The 18741-nt window shown below is 38.4% G+C and overlaps 1 protein-coding gene across 1 annotated transcript in view; it reads left to right on the top strand.

Annotated features, from left to right (window-relative positions):
* Positions 1-3290, top strand: part of LOC137624465 (hemocyanin B chain-like) — a 3365-nt gene extending 75 nt beyond the window's left edge. The window contains exons 1-3 of the mRNA XM_068355233.1: positions 1-90; positions 1085-2608; positions 2745-3290. The exon at positions 1-90 is cut by the window's left edge and continues 75 nt beyond it. Of these exons, the coding sequence (XP_068211334.1) occupies positions 1-90; positions 1085-2608; positions 2745-3166 (2036 nt within the window). The 3' untranslated portion in view covers positions 3167-3290. The remainder of the gene's footprint in view (positions 91-1084; positions 2609-2744) is intronic.
* Positions 3291-18741: the final 15451 nt, after the last annotated feature.

Here is an 18741-nt window from a genome sequence, read left to right as displayed (position 1 = left end):
CAAAAGACGTCTCTCGTCACAGAGCCATCTCCTGTCACTTCACAATGAAGGTGCTTGTCTTGTGCGCTTTGCTGGCACTTGCTGCCGCAGGTAAGTGAACATTCCCTTGATTTGGTGGTCCACTCGCTTTCTTGGGCCTCTTTGATCGTACCAATGATGCTCATTTTGATAGATACTCTTTTGTTGGCGGGCTGTTTGCTGGGGACAATGATCTCTCCAGTGAAGAGAATGTCCCATCTGTTATCAAGAAGAAATCTAGAAATGATGGTAGATTATTTTTTCAAAAGTGAAAGAACTTTTGGGTACAAATAACTATCATATAAATACTGCTAAAACGTACAAAGTAGATTATTGAAAATTTGTCAGAGCTTTCTGTAAGTCTTGTATGAATTGAAAGCACACTATTAAGTATTTCCCGTAGTAATTTTCATGTTAGTATTCATTGGAATCATAGACACAAATATTTACATAATCTCATTTCTAATATAAAGTGTACAAAACTTGTGAAAAATGGCAAATATAATAAACTTGTTTAATGGTATTATAATGTTTTATAAAGTGTACTCTGTACAGTACATTTTTTCAGCATTTTCTTATAATATCTGTACAGTCACCAGTAAATATTCCTCCTTACCCATGTTCTCATTGAGAGGATATATAAGTATTTAAGCTTAGATAGATACTGTGCTAAAATTAAAAACCATCATTTGTATTATGAGCATTTATCAGTGCTTCCAGCATTACATTGTTTGTTATATGACAGAAAAAAAAATATTTCAAATGGAATGAATGCTAAGATAATTTGAAATATTTTAAGAAATGCAAGACTCCAGAAAGGTCGTGAAGCATGAATCAAATGTTTATTTTATGATTTATTTATCCCTCAGTGGTAATTCTTTCATTTTATAACGCATTTTTGTCTTCAAGGTTAAAATAAGTTAACAAGCAAATATATTTTCATTCACGTCTGTGTCTTATGTCACCAGTCAAAGTATCAGATATCTGTATACACCTACATGTCATAGAAATATATAGGACAAACACATTTTTCCTGAAAGTGATTCATAAAATATTTATTTTACAGATACCCCATTGCCCAAGAGACAGCAGGATGTTAACCACCTACTGTGGAAAGTGTATGACCATCACCACTTTGATGATTTGAAAGGATATGCAGCAGCCTTTGACCCAGTAGCTGACAAATCACAATATAAGGATGGAGGAGAAGCTGCAGAACATCTAGTCCAGGAATACAAAGACCACAGGCTCCTTGAACAACATCACTGGTTCTCCCTCTTCAATGAACGCCAAAGAGAAGAGGCCCTCATGCTGTTTGATGTGTTCATGCAGTGCAAGACCTGGGATTGTGCTGTTCATAATGCTGCATACTGGCGTGAACATATGAATGAAGGAGAATTTGTTTATGCTTTGTACACAGCTGTTATTCATTCTGATCTTGGAAATGGCATTGTTCTGCCTCCTCTGTATGAAGTTACTCCTCACATGTTCACAAACAGTGAAATTATCCAAAAGGCTTACACAGCAAAGATGACTAATAAACCAGGTAAATTTGAGATGGAATTTACTGGTACAAAGAAAAATAAGGAACAACGTGTGGCTTACTTTGGAGAAGACATTGGAATGAATCTCCATCACGTGACATGGCATATGGATTTTCCCTTCTGGTGGGAAGACAAATATGGAAGTCATTTGGATCGCAAGGGAGAACTTTTCTTCTGGGTTCATCATCAGCTGACTGTTCGCTTTGATTCTGAACGTCTATCCAACTATTTGGATATGGTAGATGAACTCCAGTGGGAGAAACCAGTGGAAGAAGGCTTTGCCCCACACACTATCTACAAGTATGGTGGCGAATTCCCTGCCCGTCCTGACCATATTCACTTTGAAGATGTTGATGGAGTAGCAAGAGTTCGTGACATGATAATCATGGAAAGCCGTATCCGCGATGCCATAGCTCATGGATACATCACTGATAAGGATGGTAAAGTTATTGACATCATGAATGACCAAGGTGTGGACAAACTTGGTGACATTATTGAATCTTCTATGTACAGTCCCAATGTGCAGTATTATGGAGCTCTCCACAACTTGGCTCACATTATGCTTGGACGTCAAGGAGATCCTCATGGAAAATACAATATGCCTCCAGGTGTAATGGAACATTTTGAAACAGCTACTCGTGATCCCACATTCTTCCGACTTCATAAATATATGGATAACATCTTTAAGGAACATAAATATAGTCTTCCTCCATACACTCATGAAGACCTAGACTTCCCTGGTGTCAACATTGATAGCCTTAGCATTGAGGGAGAACTTAAAACATTCTTTGAGGACTATGAATTTGACCTTCGAAATGCTGTAGATTCTGCTGAAGGTATTGCTATGGTTGATCTGAAAGCCAATGTACATCGTCTAAACCATAATGACTTCTCCTTTGTTGCTGATGTCAACAATAACAATGGAAAAGAGGTCGTGGGTACTTTCCGCGTGTACCTTTGCCCCGAATATGACAACAATCATGAGCAGTTTGATTTCAATAATGGTAGCTGGCACTGTATCGAAATGGACAAATTCTGGAAGAAGTGTAAGTATGCTACTTTTAAAGTTTCAGACTTTCTTATATTTAAAATACTTTTAATGTTTTTATCTCTGTTTAATAAGGTTTAAAGGTGACCGTATGTTCCATAAATATACTATTAATAGTTCATTGTTAATTACAGTGTCTCCTGGAGGAAATCATGTGGTAAGGAAATCCAGTGACTCTGCAGTGACTGTTCCTGATGTACCTAGCCTGCAGTCTCTCATGGATGCAGCTGACAGTGGTAGCTTCTCCATGCCTGAATACGAAAGGGCTTGCGGCATTCCCAACAGAATGCTTTTGCCCAAGGGTAAGAAGGACGGCATGGAATTTGCTCTGATTTTGGCTGTCACAGATGGAAGCTATGACTTAACTCATCCTGATGTTGAATCTGAGCATGGAGGAACTCACGCTCACTGTGGAGCCCATGGTGAGATCTACCCAGACAAGCGTCCCATGGGATTCCCTCTTGATCGTCGCATCCCAGACAGACGAGTCTTTGATGAAACTACCAACTTCAAACTTACTCATGTCAAGGTATACCATGATGACCACCATCATTGATCTTTCTTGCATTGATGACAATTCTGATTGCTTGAAAATTTTCGTGCAATAACACATGAACAATCTTTTTTTTTTTCTAATGATATCATTGCAGTAATGAAGCGCAATAAAGATTTAGCATACTCGTGGTAATTTTTTTTTGCCCTAAAAAGCTCTCTTTCATTTATAGAAGAGCTATCCTTGTCCAAAAGTTGGTGATATGATAATGTCTATATTTTTCTTAAACTTAACGAACCTAAGCTATAGATAAAGAATTAAACCTCTACATTATTGTAACCTAAAAAACAAGCTTATATATATTCAAGTATTTGTAATATATATATATATATATATATATATATATATATATATATATATATATATATGCAGATATAATGTGTCTATATATATGTATATATATACATATATACATATATACACATACACATATATATGTAAATATAATATATATATATATATATATATATATATATATATATATATATATATATATATATATATTTCGTTTTGTTTTGTTACGGGCCCGTGGTGTGAGTCCGTCCTTGCTTAAAGGACTCAGGGAGATAACAAACAAAATGAATAATGGAAAGGTCGCAGTCGGCAATAAGACAAGGAGTAAAGACAAATAGATATATTTACAATAACAATTAAATGGAAATTAATAAAAGGAGAGCACATCAGATAACTATATTTTAATTTAAGCCACGAGGAGCATCAAGTGGAGTTTGATGGACTGTGGATGAGAATTCAGCACAGGAAACACATTCCCTGGAAAGGGAAATTAATCAAAATATTAACAGCAGCACACTTACTTCTACAGGTTGGGAACATGAAGTTGTGCGGTTAAAACCTTTTAAGCAAATTAAATGAAAGTACAAAGCTTAGGGATTTAAACACTATTCATGTTAATCAACACTGTCACATGGTGAATTAATTAAGGTTAGGAGCAAACAGCACACATGGTTTGGGTATAGGGAATAGGATAAAAAGTTCAGTGGGTAGGTTCTTTCTTTAAAGGATAAAAGTAAAAAATGGGATGTGATTAGGAAGGGATGGGAGGTTGGGTAAGGATGATGAGGATCTGAAAATCAGACACCTTACCTTAGTAAAAAGGACTCTGGTTCCTCCCTTGTGGAGGGTATGTCAGGCCCAGCCTCCCTGATGTCTTGAGGGTGAAGAGAGATGATGTTTCTCTCATGGAGAACTGTTAGCGAAGAAGGATGCCCAGCCTATCCTAGGCAGACTGGGCTCCCTTTGGCCCCCAAGGTGGGAGGGGTGTGGGGATTGGCCTGACTGTTGTCCCATTGGTCAGGCCTTGTCACGTGTCCCAACACCCCCATCAATAGGCCTCTTTCTCCTTGGATCTCGATATCGACACGTGGTTCGTAAAAGATGGCTGTAAATGAGATCTCAGGGGGAGTAGACTGGTATAGGATGGTGTGGTGGGGTGAGACTCTGGGTAGGGTCCCAAAACTTGTGGCCTGCCAACCAAGTCCTTGCTGGTGGGGTCTTTGTTTAAAAAAAAAAGGTGGCGCAATGACCTCCATTAATAACAACTTCCCATTTTAGCAGAGATTTTGTCCTAGAACAGGACAAGAACTCTGCAAGCAAGGTCTGAAGGCACTAGCCTTAATGACTCATCCCTCAGTGAGTCTCACCAAGACAATGAATTAATTTCTAAGCTGAAACTATGGTCATAATTTTAATTAATTTTGATAGTAAATTAACTGTAAGTGCCACATAGAAATAAGCATTCTGGCTGAGGCAACCACAAAAAAAAAAAATTGAAAATGCAAAAGTAAAAATTTAAATGCCACAAATGGAAGTGACCTTGTGCAGTGGGACACATGCAAATTAAAATAAATTGACATATCGTATGCAAAAGATAAATTACAACATGCAGTTGATACTATAAATCAATAAAAATAAATCAAATGTAAATAATGAGGCCAAAATGGCTCCTCAAGTTTATCTACGTGGGGGACACCAAGGCCTTATTAATATTTTTTCTATACAACCTAAATTAACCTACTGACTATGGCTACGTTATGGTCATGGCACTGTGCATTGGGCACTAATGCCGGAAGAGCACATCTCTCTCATCTGAGTTCTTTAGGCGCTTGACCTTCCAGTTGTAGTTCTGGAGGTCTATGCCCCACCTCATGAGCCCTTTATTCCCATTACGTAGCTCAGTCAAGTAGGTTAGAGGGTTATGGTCTGTTAGGACTGTCTGTGGGAACACATGGTCAGCACGATAGGAACCGAGTTGCCCAAGAGATAAGCCCATGCCTGAGAGCTCATTCTCTTGAGTTTGGAGTTTATCCCATGTCTTGAAGAAATTTACGCTGCCATTTAAGTAAACCCCATAGTTGGGAATTCTTGCTTGCACCTGGTGAAGGCATAAATGAATTATGATTATGGTCAGAGGTCGTGACTCCTTTGCTATGAAGTGGAAACCCTCGTCCTTCTGAAATGTGGCTAGGAAACCAAACCAATAGAAGAATTGTGTCAGTTCTGTGACACGTGGATGGGATGAGTTGGAGCGATGCCCTCGGCACTATATGCTTAGAGTTACCGGAGACTCGGCAAGAATGGCAGGATGCTAAGTAAGCCTTAACAATCTCGTGTAAGCCTAGCCCGAACCGATGCTGGATCAGCTGTGTGGTAAATATTACCCCAACTTGTTCTCCCAGTCCCTCATGGACCATGTGTGGCACTGGCAAGCAGAGATTACGGAGAACAAATACTTGCCGGCACGAGACCTTAACAGGATCGTGAGAACCTCGGGTGATCTTAAGGGGCCCCTCATCCTTTAGCAGGAACTCAGCCTTAGAGAAGTTATTTATTTCCACCTTGTTCGAGTAGGCGGGTGCCCTGTGGTGTATCACTGTCTCATCCATCATCAGGAACCTGATGAGCTCTGTCTGGCTCCTTGGGGTCTCGGGGCTGATGGGTGGTTCCCCTCTTGCCTTCTCTGAGACCTGTGGCCTGGTGGTTGAGGCAGCCCTATTGCCAGTGGTGGTCACGAGCACAGCTTCATCCGAATGGACTTTTAGAGTACGAGGCTCAGACTCATTGCTGGAAAGGGGAGACTCTTAGGCCTTCTCCCTTAGCCAAGCTACCTCACCAAAGCCAATGGTACCTAGCCAGTCGTCATCCCTGCAGGTCGCCTCCTCACAGTTTTAGGCTCCGGCTTGGCAGCCTTCTTGCACCTGAGGGGCACTTGTTGTACCACCTTCATGGGCTCTTGACCCAAGCACAAATCGTAGCCCTTATGTCTGATGTCGCTCATTTCCCCTAGTTCGCACTTCTTACTAAGCAGGGGTGTGGTTGCCTTGAACTCCGCTGTAGGGAGTTCCTTGGTGAATCCTTTAATGAAGTGGATCCCCCTGCGATTGTCCTGCTGGACTTTGGCAACATTGGGTTGAGGTGGCAAGTGATTGAGCTGTACCAATCAGGCGTCCATCTCCTGCATTCTTAATTCATGCGCTCTCTCTCTTTCATATCACATCCTTTCATGCTCTGTTCTTCTCCGGGCTTTGACTTCATTCATGAGCTCCCGCACATACCCTCGCAATGCTTCTCCCTCATAGCATTGTCGTTCTTCCAAATCCACAAATGCACTGATCTCAGCAGCAGGCATTTTGCTAATTTCTTGTGGAGACAGCAAGAAGAACAAACTCAACAGCACAAGGTACGGTGTTGACCGTGCAAGAAATTACATGGAGGGGAAAGATGCTCTAGCCTTATGCAAGAGTCTCATGGAAGGAAGGATGAAGATGGAGCTAGGCAAAATGCACAATGGCTGTAAAAAAGGCCTCACGAGAAAGAGCTATCACTGAATAGTAAGCCTCGCAAGTAATTGAACAGGAGCCTAACTTGAAAACCAGTGTCACGACAATGAGTGACCTTAGGCTGTCTGGTTGTAATGCGTCCAAACAAGGAACAATATTATATAAAAACTGTGCTAGACAAGATAAAATGGAATCACAACTATGGGTGATCCTATATGCTAGACCTGAAAATACTGGAATCACAACTATGGGTGACCCTCTATACAGGTCATAAGAAAAATTTAATCACAACTATGAGTGAGCCTCTATGCTAGTCATGAGAAAAATGGAATCACAACTATGGGTGATCCTATATGCTAAACATGAAAATACTGGAATCACAACTATGGGTGACCCTCTATGCAAGTCATAAGAAAAATTTAATCACAACTATGAGTGAGCCTCTATGCTAGTCATGAGAAAAATGGAATCATAACTTTTGGTGACCCTCTATGCTAGACAAGATAAAATGGAATCACAACTATGGGTGAACCTTTGTGCTAGTCATAAAAAGAAATGGAATCACAACTATGAATAATCCTCTATGCTAGTCATAACAAAATGGAATCACAACTATGGGTGACCCTCTATGCTAGTCATAAAAAAATGGAATCTCAACTATGGGTAAACCTCTATGCTAGTAATAAAAAGATGGAATCACAGCTATGGGTGAACCTCTATGCTAGTCGTAGGAAGAATGGAATCACAACTATGGGTGAGCCCCTATGCTAGTCATAAAAAAATGGAATCAACAATGGGTGAACTTCTATGCTAGTCATAAGAAAAATGGAATCACAACAATGAGTGAACCTCTATGCTAGTCATAAAAAAATGGAATCACAAATATGGGTGACCCTCTATGCTAGTCATAAAAAATGGAATCACAACTATGGATAAACCTCTATGCTAGTCTTAAAAAAAAATGGAATCACTACTATGGGGAAACCTCTATGCTAGTCATAAAAAAAATGGAATCACAACTATGGGTGAACCTCTATGCTAGTCATAAGAAAAATGGAATCACAACTATGGGTGAACCTCATGTTAGTCATAAGAAAAAATGGAATCACAACTATGGGTGAACCTCTATGCTAGTCATAAAAAAAATGGAATCACAACTATGGGTGACCCTTTATGCTAGTCATAAAAAATGGGATCACAATAATGGATGAACCTCTATACTAGTCATAAAAAAATGGAATCACAAAAATGGGTGACCTTCTATGCTAGTCATAAGAAAAATGGAATCACAACTATGGGTGAACCTCATGTTAGTCATAAGAAAAGTGGGAATCACAACTATGGGTGAGCCTCTATGCTAGTCATAAAAAAATGGAATCACAACAATGGGTGAACCTCTATGTTAGTCATAAAAAAGAATGGAATCACAACTCTGGTTGAACCTCTATGCTAGTCATAAGAAAAAATGGAATCTCCACAATGTGTGACCCTCTATGCTAGTCATAAGAAAAAATGGAATCTCCGCAATGTGTGATCCTCTATGCTAGTCATAAAAGAAAATGGAATCCCCACGATGTGTGACCCTCTATGCTAGTCATAAGAAAAATTGGAATCCCCACGATGTGTGACCCTCTATACTAGTCTTAAGAAAAAATGGAATCTCCACAATGTGTGACCCTCTATGCTAGTCTTAAGAAAAAATGGAATCTCCACAATGTGTGACCCTCTATGCTAGTCTTAAGAAAAAATGGAATCTCCACGATGTGTGACCCTCTATGTTAGTCATAAGAAAAAATTGAATCTCCGCAATGTGTGACCCTCTATGCTAGTCTTAAGAAAAAATGGAATCTCCACGATGTGTGACCCTCTATGTTAGTCATAAGAAAAAATGGAATCTCCGCAATGTGTGATCCTCTATGCTAGTCATAAAAGAAAATGGAATCCCCACGATGTGTGACCCTCTATGCTAGTCATAAGAAAAATTGGAATCCCCACGATGTGTGATCCTCTATGTTAGTCATAAGAAAAAATGGAATCTCCACAATGTGTGACCCTCTATGCTAGTCTTAAGAAAAAATGGAATCTCCACAATGTGTGACCCTCTATGCTAGTCATAAGAAAAAATGGAATCTCCACGATGTGTGACCCTCTATGTTAGTCATAAGAAAAAATTGAATCTCCGCAATGTGTGATCCTCTATGCCAGTCATAAAAGAAAATGGAATCCCCACGATGTGTGACCCTCTATGCTAGTCTTAAGAAAAAATGGAATCTCCACAATGTGTGACCCTCTATGCTAGTCATAAGAAAAAATGGAATCTCCACGATGTGTGACCCTCTATGCTAGTCTTTAGAAAAAATGGAATCTCCACAATGTGTGACCCTCTATGTTAGTCATAAGAAAAAATGGAATCTCCGCAATGTGTGACCCTCTATGCTAGTCTTAAGAAAAAATGGAATCTCCACAATGTGTGACCCTCTATGCTAGTCATAAGAAAAAATGGAATCTCCACGATGTGTGACCCTCTATGTTAGTCATAAGAAAAAATTGAATCTCCGCAATGTGTGATCCTCTATGCTAGTCATAAAAGAAAATGGAATCCCCACGATGTGTGACCCTCTATGTTAGTCATAAGAAAAAATGGAATCTCCGCAATGTGTGATCCTCTATGCCAGTCATAAAAGAAAATGGAATCCCCACGATGTGTGACCCTCTATGATAGTCTTAAGAAAAAATGGAATCTCCACAATGAGTGACCCTCTATGCTAGTCATAAGAAAAAATGGAATCTCCACGATGTGTGACCCTCTATGCTAGTCTTAAGAAAAAATGGAATCTCCACGATGTGTGACCCTCTATGTTAGTCATAAGAAAAAATTGAATCTCCGCAATGTGTGATCCTCTATGCTAGTCATAAAAGAAAATGGAATCCCCACGATGTGTGACCCTCTATGTTAGTCATAAGAAAAAATGGAATCTCCGCAATGTGTGATCCTCTATGCCAGTCATAAAAGAAAATGGAATCCCCACGATGTGTGACCCTCTATGCTAGTCTTAAGAAAAAATGGAATCTCCACAATGTGTGACCCTCTATGCTAGTCTTAAGAAAAAATGGAATCTCCACAATGTGTGACCCTCTATGCTAGTCATAAGAAAAAATGGAATCTCCACGATGTGTGACCCTCTATGTTAGTCATAAGAAAAAATGGAATCTCCGCAATGTGTGACCCTCTATGCTAGTCATAAAAGAAAATGGAATCCCTACGATGTGTGACCCTCTATGTTAGTCATAAGAAAAAATGGAATCTCCGCAATGTGTGATCCTCTATGCCAGTCATAAAAGAAAATGGAATCCCCACGATGTGTGACCCTCTATGCTAGTCTTAAGAAAAAATGGAATCTCCACAATGTGTGACCCTCTATGCTAGTCATAAGAAAAAATGGAATCCCCACGATGTGTGACCCTCTATGCTAGTCTTAAGAAAGAATGGAATCTCCACAATGTGTGACCCTCTATGTTAGTCATAAGAAAAATGGAATCTCCACGATGTGTGACCCTCTGTGTTAGTCATAAGAAAAAATCGAATCTCCACAATGTGTGACCCTCTATGCTAGTCATAAGAAAAAATGGAATCTCCACGATGTGTGACCCTCTATGCTAGTCTTAAGAAAAAATGGAATCTCCACAATGTGTGACCCTCTATGCTAGTCATAAGAAAAAATGGAATCTCCACGATGTGTGACCCTCTATGTTAGTCATAAGAAAAAAATGGAATCTCTGCAATGTGTGATCCTCTATGCCAGTCATAAAAGAAAATGGAATCCCCACGATGTGTGACCCTCTATGCTAGTCTTAAGAAAAAATGGAATCTCAACAATGTGTGACCCTCTATGTTAGTCATAAGAAAAATGGAATCTTCACGATGTGTGACCCTCTATGTTAGTCATAAGAAAAAATGGAATCTCCACAATGTGTGACCCTCTATGCTAGTCATAAGAAAAAATGGAATCTCCACGATGTGTGACCCTCTATGCTAGTCTTAAGAAAAAATGGAATCTCCACAATGTGTGACCCTCTATGCTAGTCATAAAAAATGGAATCTCCACGATGTGTGACCCTCTATGTTAGTCATAAGAAAAAATGGAATCTCCGCAATGTGTGACCCTCTATGCTAGTCATAAGAAAAATTGGAATCCCCACGATGTGTTACCCTCTATGTTAGTCTTAAGAAAAAATGGAATCTCCACAATGTGTGACCCTCTATGCCAGTCTTAAGAAAAAATGGAATCTCCACAATGTGTGACCCTCTATGCTAGTCATAAGAAAAAATGGAATCTCCACGATGTGTGACCCTTTATGCTAGTCATAAGAAAAAATGGAATCTCCACGATGTGTGACCCTCTATGCTAGTCATAAGAAAAAATGGAATCTCCACGATGTGTGACCCTCTATGCTAGTCATAAGAAAAATTGGAATCTCCACGATGTGTGACCCTCTATGCTAGTCATAAGAAAAAATGAAATCTCCACGATGTGTGACCCTCTATGCTAGTCATAAGAAAAAATGAAATCTCCACAATGTGTGACCCTCTATGCTAGTCATAAGAAAAAATGGAATCTCCACAATGTGTGACCCTCTATGCTAGTCATAAGAAAAAATGGAATCTCCACGATGTGTGACCCTCTATGTTAGTCATAAGAAAAAATGGAATCTCCGCAATGTGTGACCCTCTATGCTAGTCATAAAAGAAAATGGAATCCCCACGATGTGTGACCCTCTATGCTAGTCATAAGAAAAATTGGAATCCCCACGATGTGTTACCCTCTATGCTAGTTTTAAGAAAAAATGGAATCTCCACAATGTGTGACCCTCTATGCTAGTCATAAGGAAAAAATGGAATCTCCACAATGTGTGACCCTCTATGCTAGTCATAAGAAAAAATGGAATCTCCACGATGTGTGACCCTCTATGCTAGTCATAAGAAAAAATGGAATCTCCACAATGTGTGACCCTCTATGCTAGTCTTAAGAAAAATGGATTTGTAAAAATGTGTGGGTGCGTTCTTGCAACACCACCACTTGCAATTCGGTGGCTTAAAGCAAAGTTTGTATTTATACTTGAAGTATAATAAATTGAATAAAACAAACAATGTCACTTAGTTTGCTTAATGCTTTGCTAAGAAAATAGACCCCTTTACATATTTTCCCTTCAGTAAAAAAATGAATTTAAGAAATTACACTCCCCAAATATTTTATCTAAATGATCCTATACCCTGACTGAAAAAATGAAAATGAATATGATATCATAAATCCTTTATCTTTAGGTTAACAATTTTAACACAATCGTACAAAAATTATTCCTTTTAAATGAGTTAAATAATAAAATAATATCCCATAATATGTTACAAAATGAAATTATAGGCCACTAATGATTAAACGTAAATAATAAATTGAATAAAACAAACAATGTCACTTAGTTTGCTTAATGCTTTGCTAAGAAAATAGACCCCTTTACTTATTTTCCCTTCAGTAAAAAAAGGAATTTAAGAAATTACACTCCCCAAATATTTTATCTAAATGATTCTATACCCTGACTGAGAAAATGAAATTGAATATGATATCATAAATCCTTTATCTTTAGGTTAACAATTTTAACACAATCGTACAAAAATTATTCCTTTTAAATGAGTTAAATAATAAAATAATATCCCATAATATGTTACAAAATGAAATTATAGGCCACTAATGATTAAACGTAAATCGAAATAACAAGAAATGCAACGTGTTCTTGCTGTTACCCTACACAGAAATTATGCCTCATTTCCGTAAAACGTTTACGCGAATCATATGCCAAGTGTCGAAATGAGACCAGCCTGTTTCCTCGCACTAAAGATAAATGCTAAGTTATTTCGTGCACAAAATAAATGACTGATATGTGCGTGAACCACTTACCAACGTGCAACAATTCAGAAAAACCTTGGGGTCTGTGCTTTTGTTGATTAGAACTTCGTAAAAAATTAACAAAGATGATAATAACAGACAATAACAAACCTTGGCTTCGTTCGGAAACACGGCAGTGGGCTGAGTTATATCAGGTTGGCCACGTTTGAAATGAACACGTGCTTAGCCTATTACGTTCTAGGAAAATTTATTAAACTTCACTGATATTTTCTTGTTACACAAAATAACACGTGCACTTAATCCACAATATATTTAAATACATATTCACCCCTGCACAATATATTTGAGACTTGTTAATCACTGCGATAATAAACAAAAGGTAAAATCGCCACAGACGGTTTTGCGGGACAAACACGCTCAAATAAACAAGATTTTAACAATGAAAATAAAATGCTTTTGCTGTTTTCTTCCACGGTTCCAACTCCAGTGATAAATGAATTCACTTTGAATGAAAATGAGATTCGTCAAGTCGCGAAAGACAGAAAAGGGGGAATTTTACGTTAATAACAATAAATTGAAATTATTATCTTAGGAAATCCTGGCAAGGTCGCCAGTTTGTTACGGGCCCGTGGTGTGAGTCCAGCCTTGCTTAAACGACTCAGGGCAATAACAAAGGAAAGGAATAATGGAAAGGTCGCCAGTCGGCAATAAGAAAAGGAATAAAGACAAATACATATATTTACAATAATAATTAAATAAAATTAATAAAAGGGGAGCACAGCAGGTAACTATATTTTGATTTAAGCCACAAGGAGCTTCGATTGAAATTGATGGACCGTGGATGAGAATTCAGCACAGCAATCACATTCCCTGGAAAAGGAAATAAATCAAATTATTGACAGCACACTTATTCTACAGGCTGGGAACAGGATGAAGTCATGTGGTTAAAACCTTTTAAGCAAATTAAATGAAAGTACAAAGCTTAGGGATTTAAACACTATACATGGGAATCAACACTGTCACAGGATGAATTAATTAAGGTTAAGAGCAAACGGCACACGTGGTTTGGGTATAGGGAATAGGATAAAAGGTTCAGTGGGTAGGATCTTTCTTTAAAGGATAAAAGTAAAAAATGGGATGTGATTAGGAAGGGATGGGAGGTTGGGTAAGGATGATGAGGATCTCAAAATCAGACACCTTACCTTAGTAAAAAGGACTCTGGTTCCTCCCTTGTGGAGGGTATGTCAGGCCCAGCCTCCCTGATGTCTTGAGGGTGAAGAGAGATGATGTTTCTCTCATGGAGGTCTGTTAGCGAAGAAGGATGCCAGACTGGACTCCCTTTTGACCCCAATTGGGGAGGGGGGGGGGGGTGGGAATTGGCCTGACTGTTGTCCCATTGGTCAGGCCTTGTCACGTGTCCCGACACCCCCATCAATAGGCCTCCTCTTTCTCCTTGGATCTCGATATCGCCACGTGGTTCGTAAAAGATGGCTGAAAATGAGATCTCAAGAGGAGTAGACTGGTATAGGAGGGTTGGTGGGGGGGGGGGGGGTGAGACTCTGAGTAGGGTCCCAAAACTTGTGGCCTGCCGCCAAGTCCTTGCTGGTGGGGTCTTTGTTTGAAAAAAAGGTGGCGCAATGACCTTCATTATTAACAAAATGTATATATATATATATATATATATATATATATATATATATATATATATATATGTTAGTGTGTCCCTTGGACATGAGACTTAAATTAACAGACTTTTAAAAATGGGAAGGAAAGCTTTCAGTAAGCAAAATCGTATTATGAAAAGTTTTAATAGAATGGTCGTATCAATATTAACTCGTACATCAGAAACGTAAAGCCTTAGTAAAATCTTAGAACCTAAGCTAGTTGTAGCTCAAAGAGCTATGTAAATAATAATGATGAGAATAACACTAAGGGACAGGAAAACAGCAATATAGAGATAAGGGCAAACTAAAGTTGAGGATATTCTAACATGTAAGGAAAAGAAATGGACATTGGCAGGACATATGACCATGACAAATGATAGATGGACATTAAGATTAACAGAATGGACCCATAGTGATTGCTGAAGAAATATGAGCAAAAAGTGAAAACGATGGATAAACGACCCCAAAAAATTTGCGTATATCGACTTTTTTTAGAAAGGAAGGATATGTCTTGAGGTGTATTTCCCTCATTATACTAATAACTACCGATGATTATGATTTATACAAATATACATTAATATATATATATATATGTATATATATATATATATATATATATATATATATATATATATATATATATATATACACACATATATATAGTTATATATAGACACACACACACACACACACATATATATATATATATATATATATATATATATATATATATATATATATATATATAAAGATAGACATGAGTCTTTTTATAGTCTATATATGATATATCTGTTTTTGACGTTGTTAATAGTTTATATAGGACATATCTGTTTTGATGCCCTTACTGCTTTTTAGAATGATATATTAATTTATTCTCATCATTTATTTATTTCTATATTTCCTTTCCTCACTGGGGTATTTTTCCCTGTTGGAGCCCTTGGGCTTATAGCATCTTGCTTTTCCAACTAGGGTTGTAGCTTGGCTAGTAATAAGAATATATATATATATATATATATATATATATATATATATATATATATATATATATATATATATAAAGAATGGAAGGAGATCATATATGTGGGTAAGGTTTAGGTTGGGTAGGGAATGTTGGGCGTTTGTCAGTGCATATGGGCCAGGTAGTGAGAAAAGTGAAGAGCGGAATGAGTTCTGGAATGAATTAACTATGTGTGTAGAAGGACTGGGTAGAAGGAATTATGTTGTTGTCATGGGTGACTTAAATGTTAGAGTGGGCGCTGGAGAGATAGAAGGTGTCATTGGGAAGTATGGCATACCAGGTGAAAATGAGAGTGGTGAGAAACTGGTAGATATGGATGTTGAACAAGAGATGGTAATAAGTGCTAGCTTTTTCAAAAAGAAAGATAAAAAAAAGTATACATGGGTAAGAGTGGCAAATGGAAGAGTAATAGAAAGGGCATTAATGGATTATGTGTTGATAACTAAAAGAATGTTTGGAAGATTGAAAGATGTGCACTTGTTTAAGGGTATGGCTAACGGTATGTCTGATCATTTTTTGGTGGAAGGAAAATTAGTTGTAGCAAAAGAGTGGGGGAATAGAGTAGGTGGATGTAAAAGGGAGCTAGTGAGGGTTGAAGAGCTAATAAAACCGGGGGTAAAAAGTAAATATTAGGAAAGGTTGAAAATAGCATATGACGAAGTGAGAGTAAGAGAAACTGGTAATTTAGAGGAGTGGAAATTAGTAAAAAAAAAATTTTTGTTGGGATTGCAAGTGATGTGTGTGGCAAGAAGGTTGTTGGAGGCAGCATGAGGAAGGGCAGTGAATGGTGGAATGAAGGAGTGAAGGTAAAAGTGGAAGAGAAAAAGAGGGCTTTTGAAGAATAGCTGCAGAGTAATAGTATAGAGAAGTATGAAAAATATATAGAGAAAAGTGTGGAAGTAAAGCGCAAGGTACGTTAGTCAAAGAGGGCAGCTGACCTGAGGTTGGGTCAGGGATTGGGTCAGTCATATGAAGAGAATAAGAAGTTTTGGAAAGAAGTGAAGAGAGTAAGGAAGGCTGGCGCAAGAATTGAAGAGACAGTGAAAGAAGGAAATGGAAGGTTTTTAAAAGGAGAGGAGGCAAGGAAAAGGTGGGCGTAAATTTTGAAAGTTTACTGAATGTTGAGGATAATAGGGAGGCAGATATAATTGCTGTTGTAGGTGTTGAGGTGCCGGTGAGGGGAGATGAGAATGAGAGAGAGATTACAATAGAGGAAGTGAGGAGAGCACTAGATGAAACGAGAGTAGGAAAAGCATCTGGTATGGATGGTGTGAGAGCTGAGATGTTGAAGGAAGGGGGTGTGACTGTACTTGAATGGTTGGTGAGATTGTTTAATATGTGTTTTGTGTTGTCAATGGTACCAGTAGATTGGGTTTGTGCATGTATTGTACCACTATATAAGGGTAAGGGAGATGTGCATGAGTGTTGTAATTCAAGAGGTATTAGTTTGTTGAGTGTAGTTGGAAAAGTGTATGGTAGAGTAATGATTAATAGGATTAAGGATAAAACAGAGAATGCAATCTTAGAAGTACAAGGTGGTTTTAGAAGAGGTAGGGGTTGTATGAATCAGATTTTTACAGTTAGGCAGATATGCAAGAAATATTTAGCTAAAGGTAAGGAGGTGTATGTTGCGTTTATGGATCTGGAGAAAGCGTATGGTAGAGTTGATAGGTAAGCAATGTGGAATATGATGAGGTTATATGGAGTTTGTGGAAGGTTGTTGCAGGCAGTGAAATGTTTCTACAAAGGTAGTAAAGCATGTGTTAGAAAAGGAATTGAAGTGAGTGATTGGTTTCCGGTGAGAGTTGGGCTGAGACAGGGATGTGTGATGTCGCCATGGTTGTTTAACTTGTATGTTGATGGAGTGGTGAGAGAGGTGAATGCCCGAGTCCTTGGACGAGGATTAAAGCTGGTAGACGAGAATGACCATGAATGGGAGGTAAATCAGTTGTTGTTTGCGGATGATACTGTACTGGTTGCAGACACAGAAGAGAAGCTTGACTGACTAGTGACAGAATTTGGAAGGGTGTGTGAGAGAAGGAAGTTGAGAGTTAATGTGGGTAAGAGTAAGGTTATGAGATGTACGAGAAGGGAAGGTGGTGCAAGGTTGAATGTCATGTTGAATGGAGAGTTACTTGAGGAGGTGCATCAGTTGAAGTACTTGGGGTCTGTTGTTGCAGCAAATGGTGGAGTGGAAGCAGATGTATGTCAGAGTGTGAATGAAGGTTGCAAAGTGTTTGGGGGAGTTAAGGGAGTAGTAAAAAATAGAGGGTTGGGTATGAATGTAAAGAGAATTCTATATGAGAAAGTGATTGTACCAACTGTGATGTATGGATCGGAGTTGTGGGGAATGAGAGTGATGGAAAGACATAAATTGAATGTGTTTAAGATGAAATGTCTAAGGAGTATGGCTGGTGTATCTCGAGTGGATAGGGTTAGGAACGAAGTGGTGAGAGTGAGAACGGGTGTAAGAAATGAGTTAGCAGCTAGAGTGGATATGAATGTGTTGAGGTTGTTTGGCCATGTTGAGAGAATGGAAAATGGCTGTCTGCTAAAGAAGGTGATGAATGCAAGAGTTGATGGGAGAAGTACAAGAGGAAGGCCAAGGTTTTGGTGGATGGATTGAGTAAAGAAAGCTCTGGGTGATAGGAGGATAGATGTGAGAGAGGCAAGAGAGCATGCTAGAAATAGGAATGAATGGCAAGCGATTGTGACGCAGTTCCGGTTGGCCCTGCTGCTTCCTCTGGTGCCTTAGATGACCGCGGAGGTAGCAGCAGTAGGGGATTCAGCATTATGAAGCTTCATCTGTGGGGGATAACGAGGGAGGGTGGGCTGTGGCACCCTAGCAGTACCAGCTGAACTCGGTTGAGTCCCTTGTCAGGCTGGGAGGAATGTAGAGAGTAGAGGTCCCCTTTTTGTTTTGTTTCATTTGTTGATGTCGGCTACCCCCCAAATTGGGGGAAGTGCCTTGGTATATATATATATATATAAATATATATATATATATATATATATATATATATATATATATATATATATATATATATACACACTTGTATAATTCAAGCATATGTATATGTATATCATATTTGAGATTTGAAATATATATATATATATATATATATATATATATATATATATATATATATGTATATATATATATATATATATATATATATATATATATATATATATATAT

The sequence above is a fragment of the Palaemon carinicauda genome, chromosome 31 (genome assembly GCF_036898095.1).
Source record: "Palaemon carinicauda isolate YSFRI2023 chromosome 31, ASM3689809v2, whole genome shotgun sequence".
NCBI lineage: Eukaryota > Metazoa > Arthropoda > Malacostraca > Decapoda > Palaemonidae > Palaemon > Palaemon carinicauda.
The sequence above is the reverse complement of the archived record's forward strand: the minus strand, read 5'-3'. Positions and strand labels throughout refer to the sequence as shown.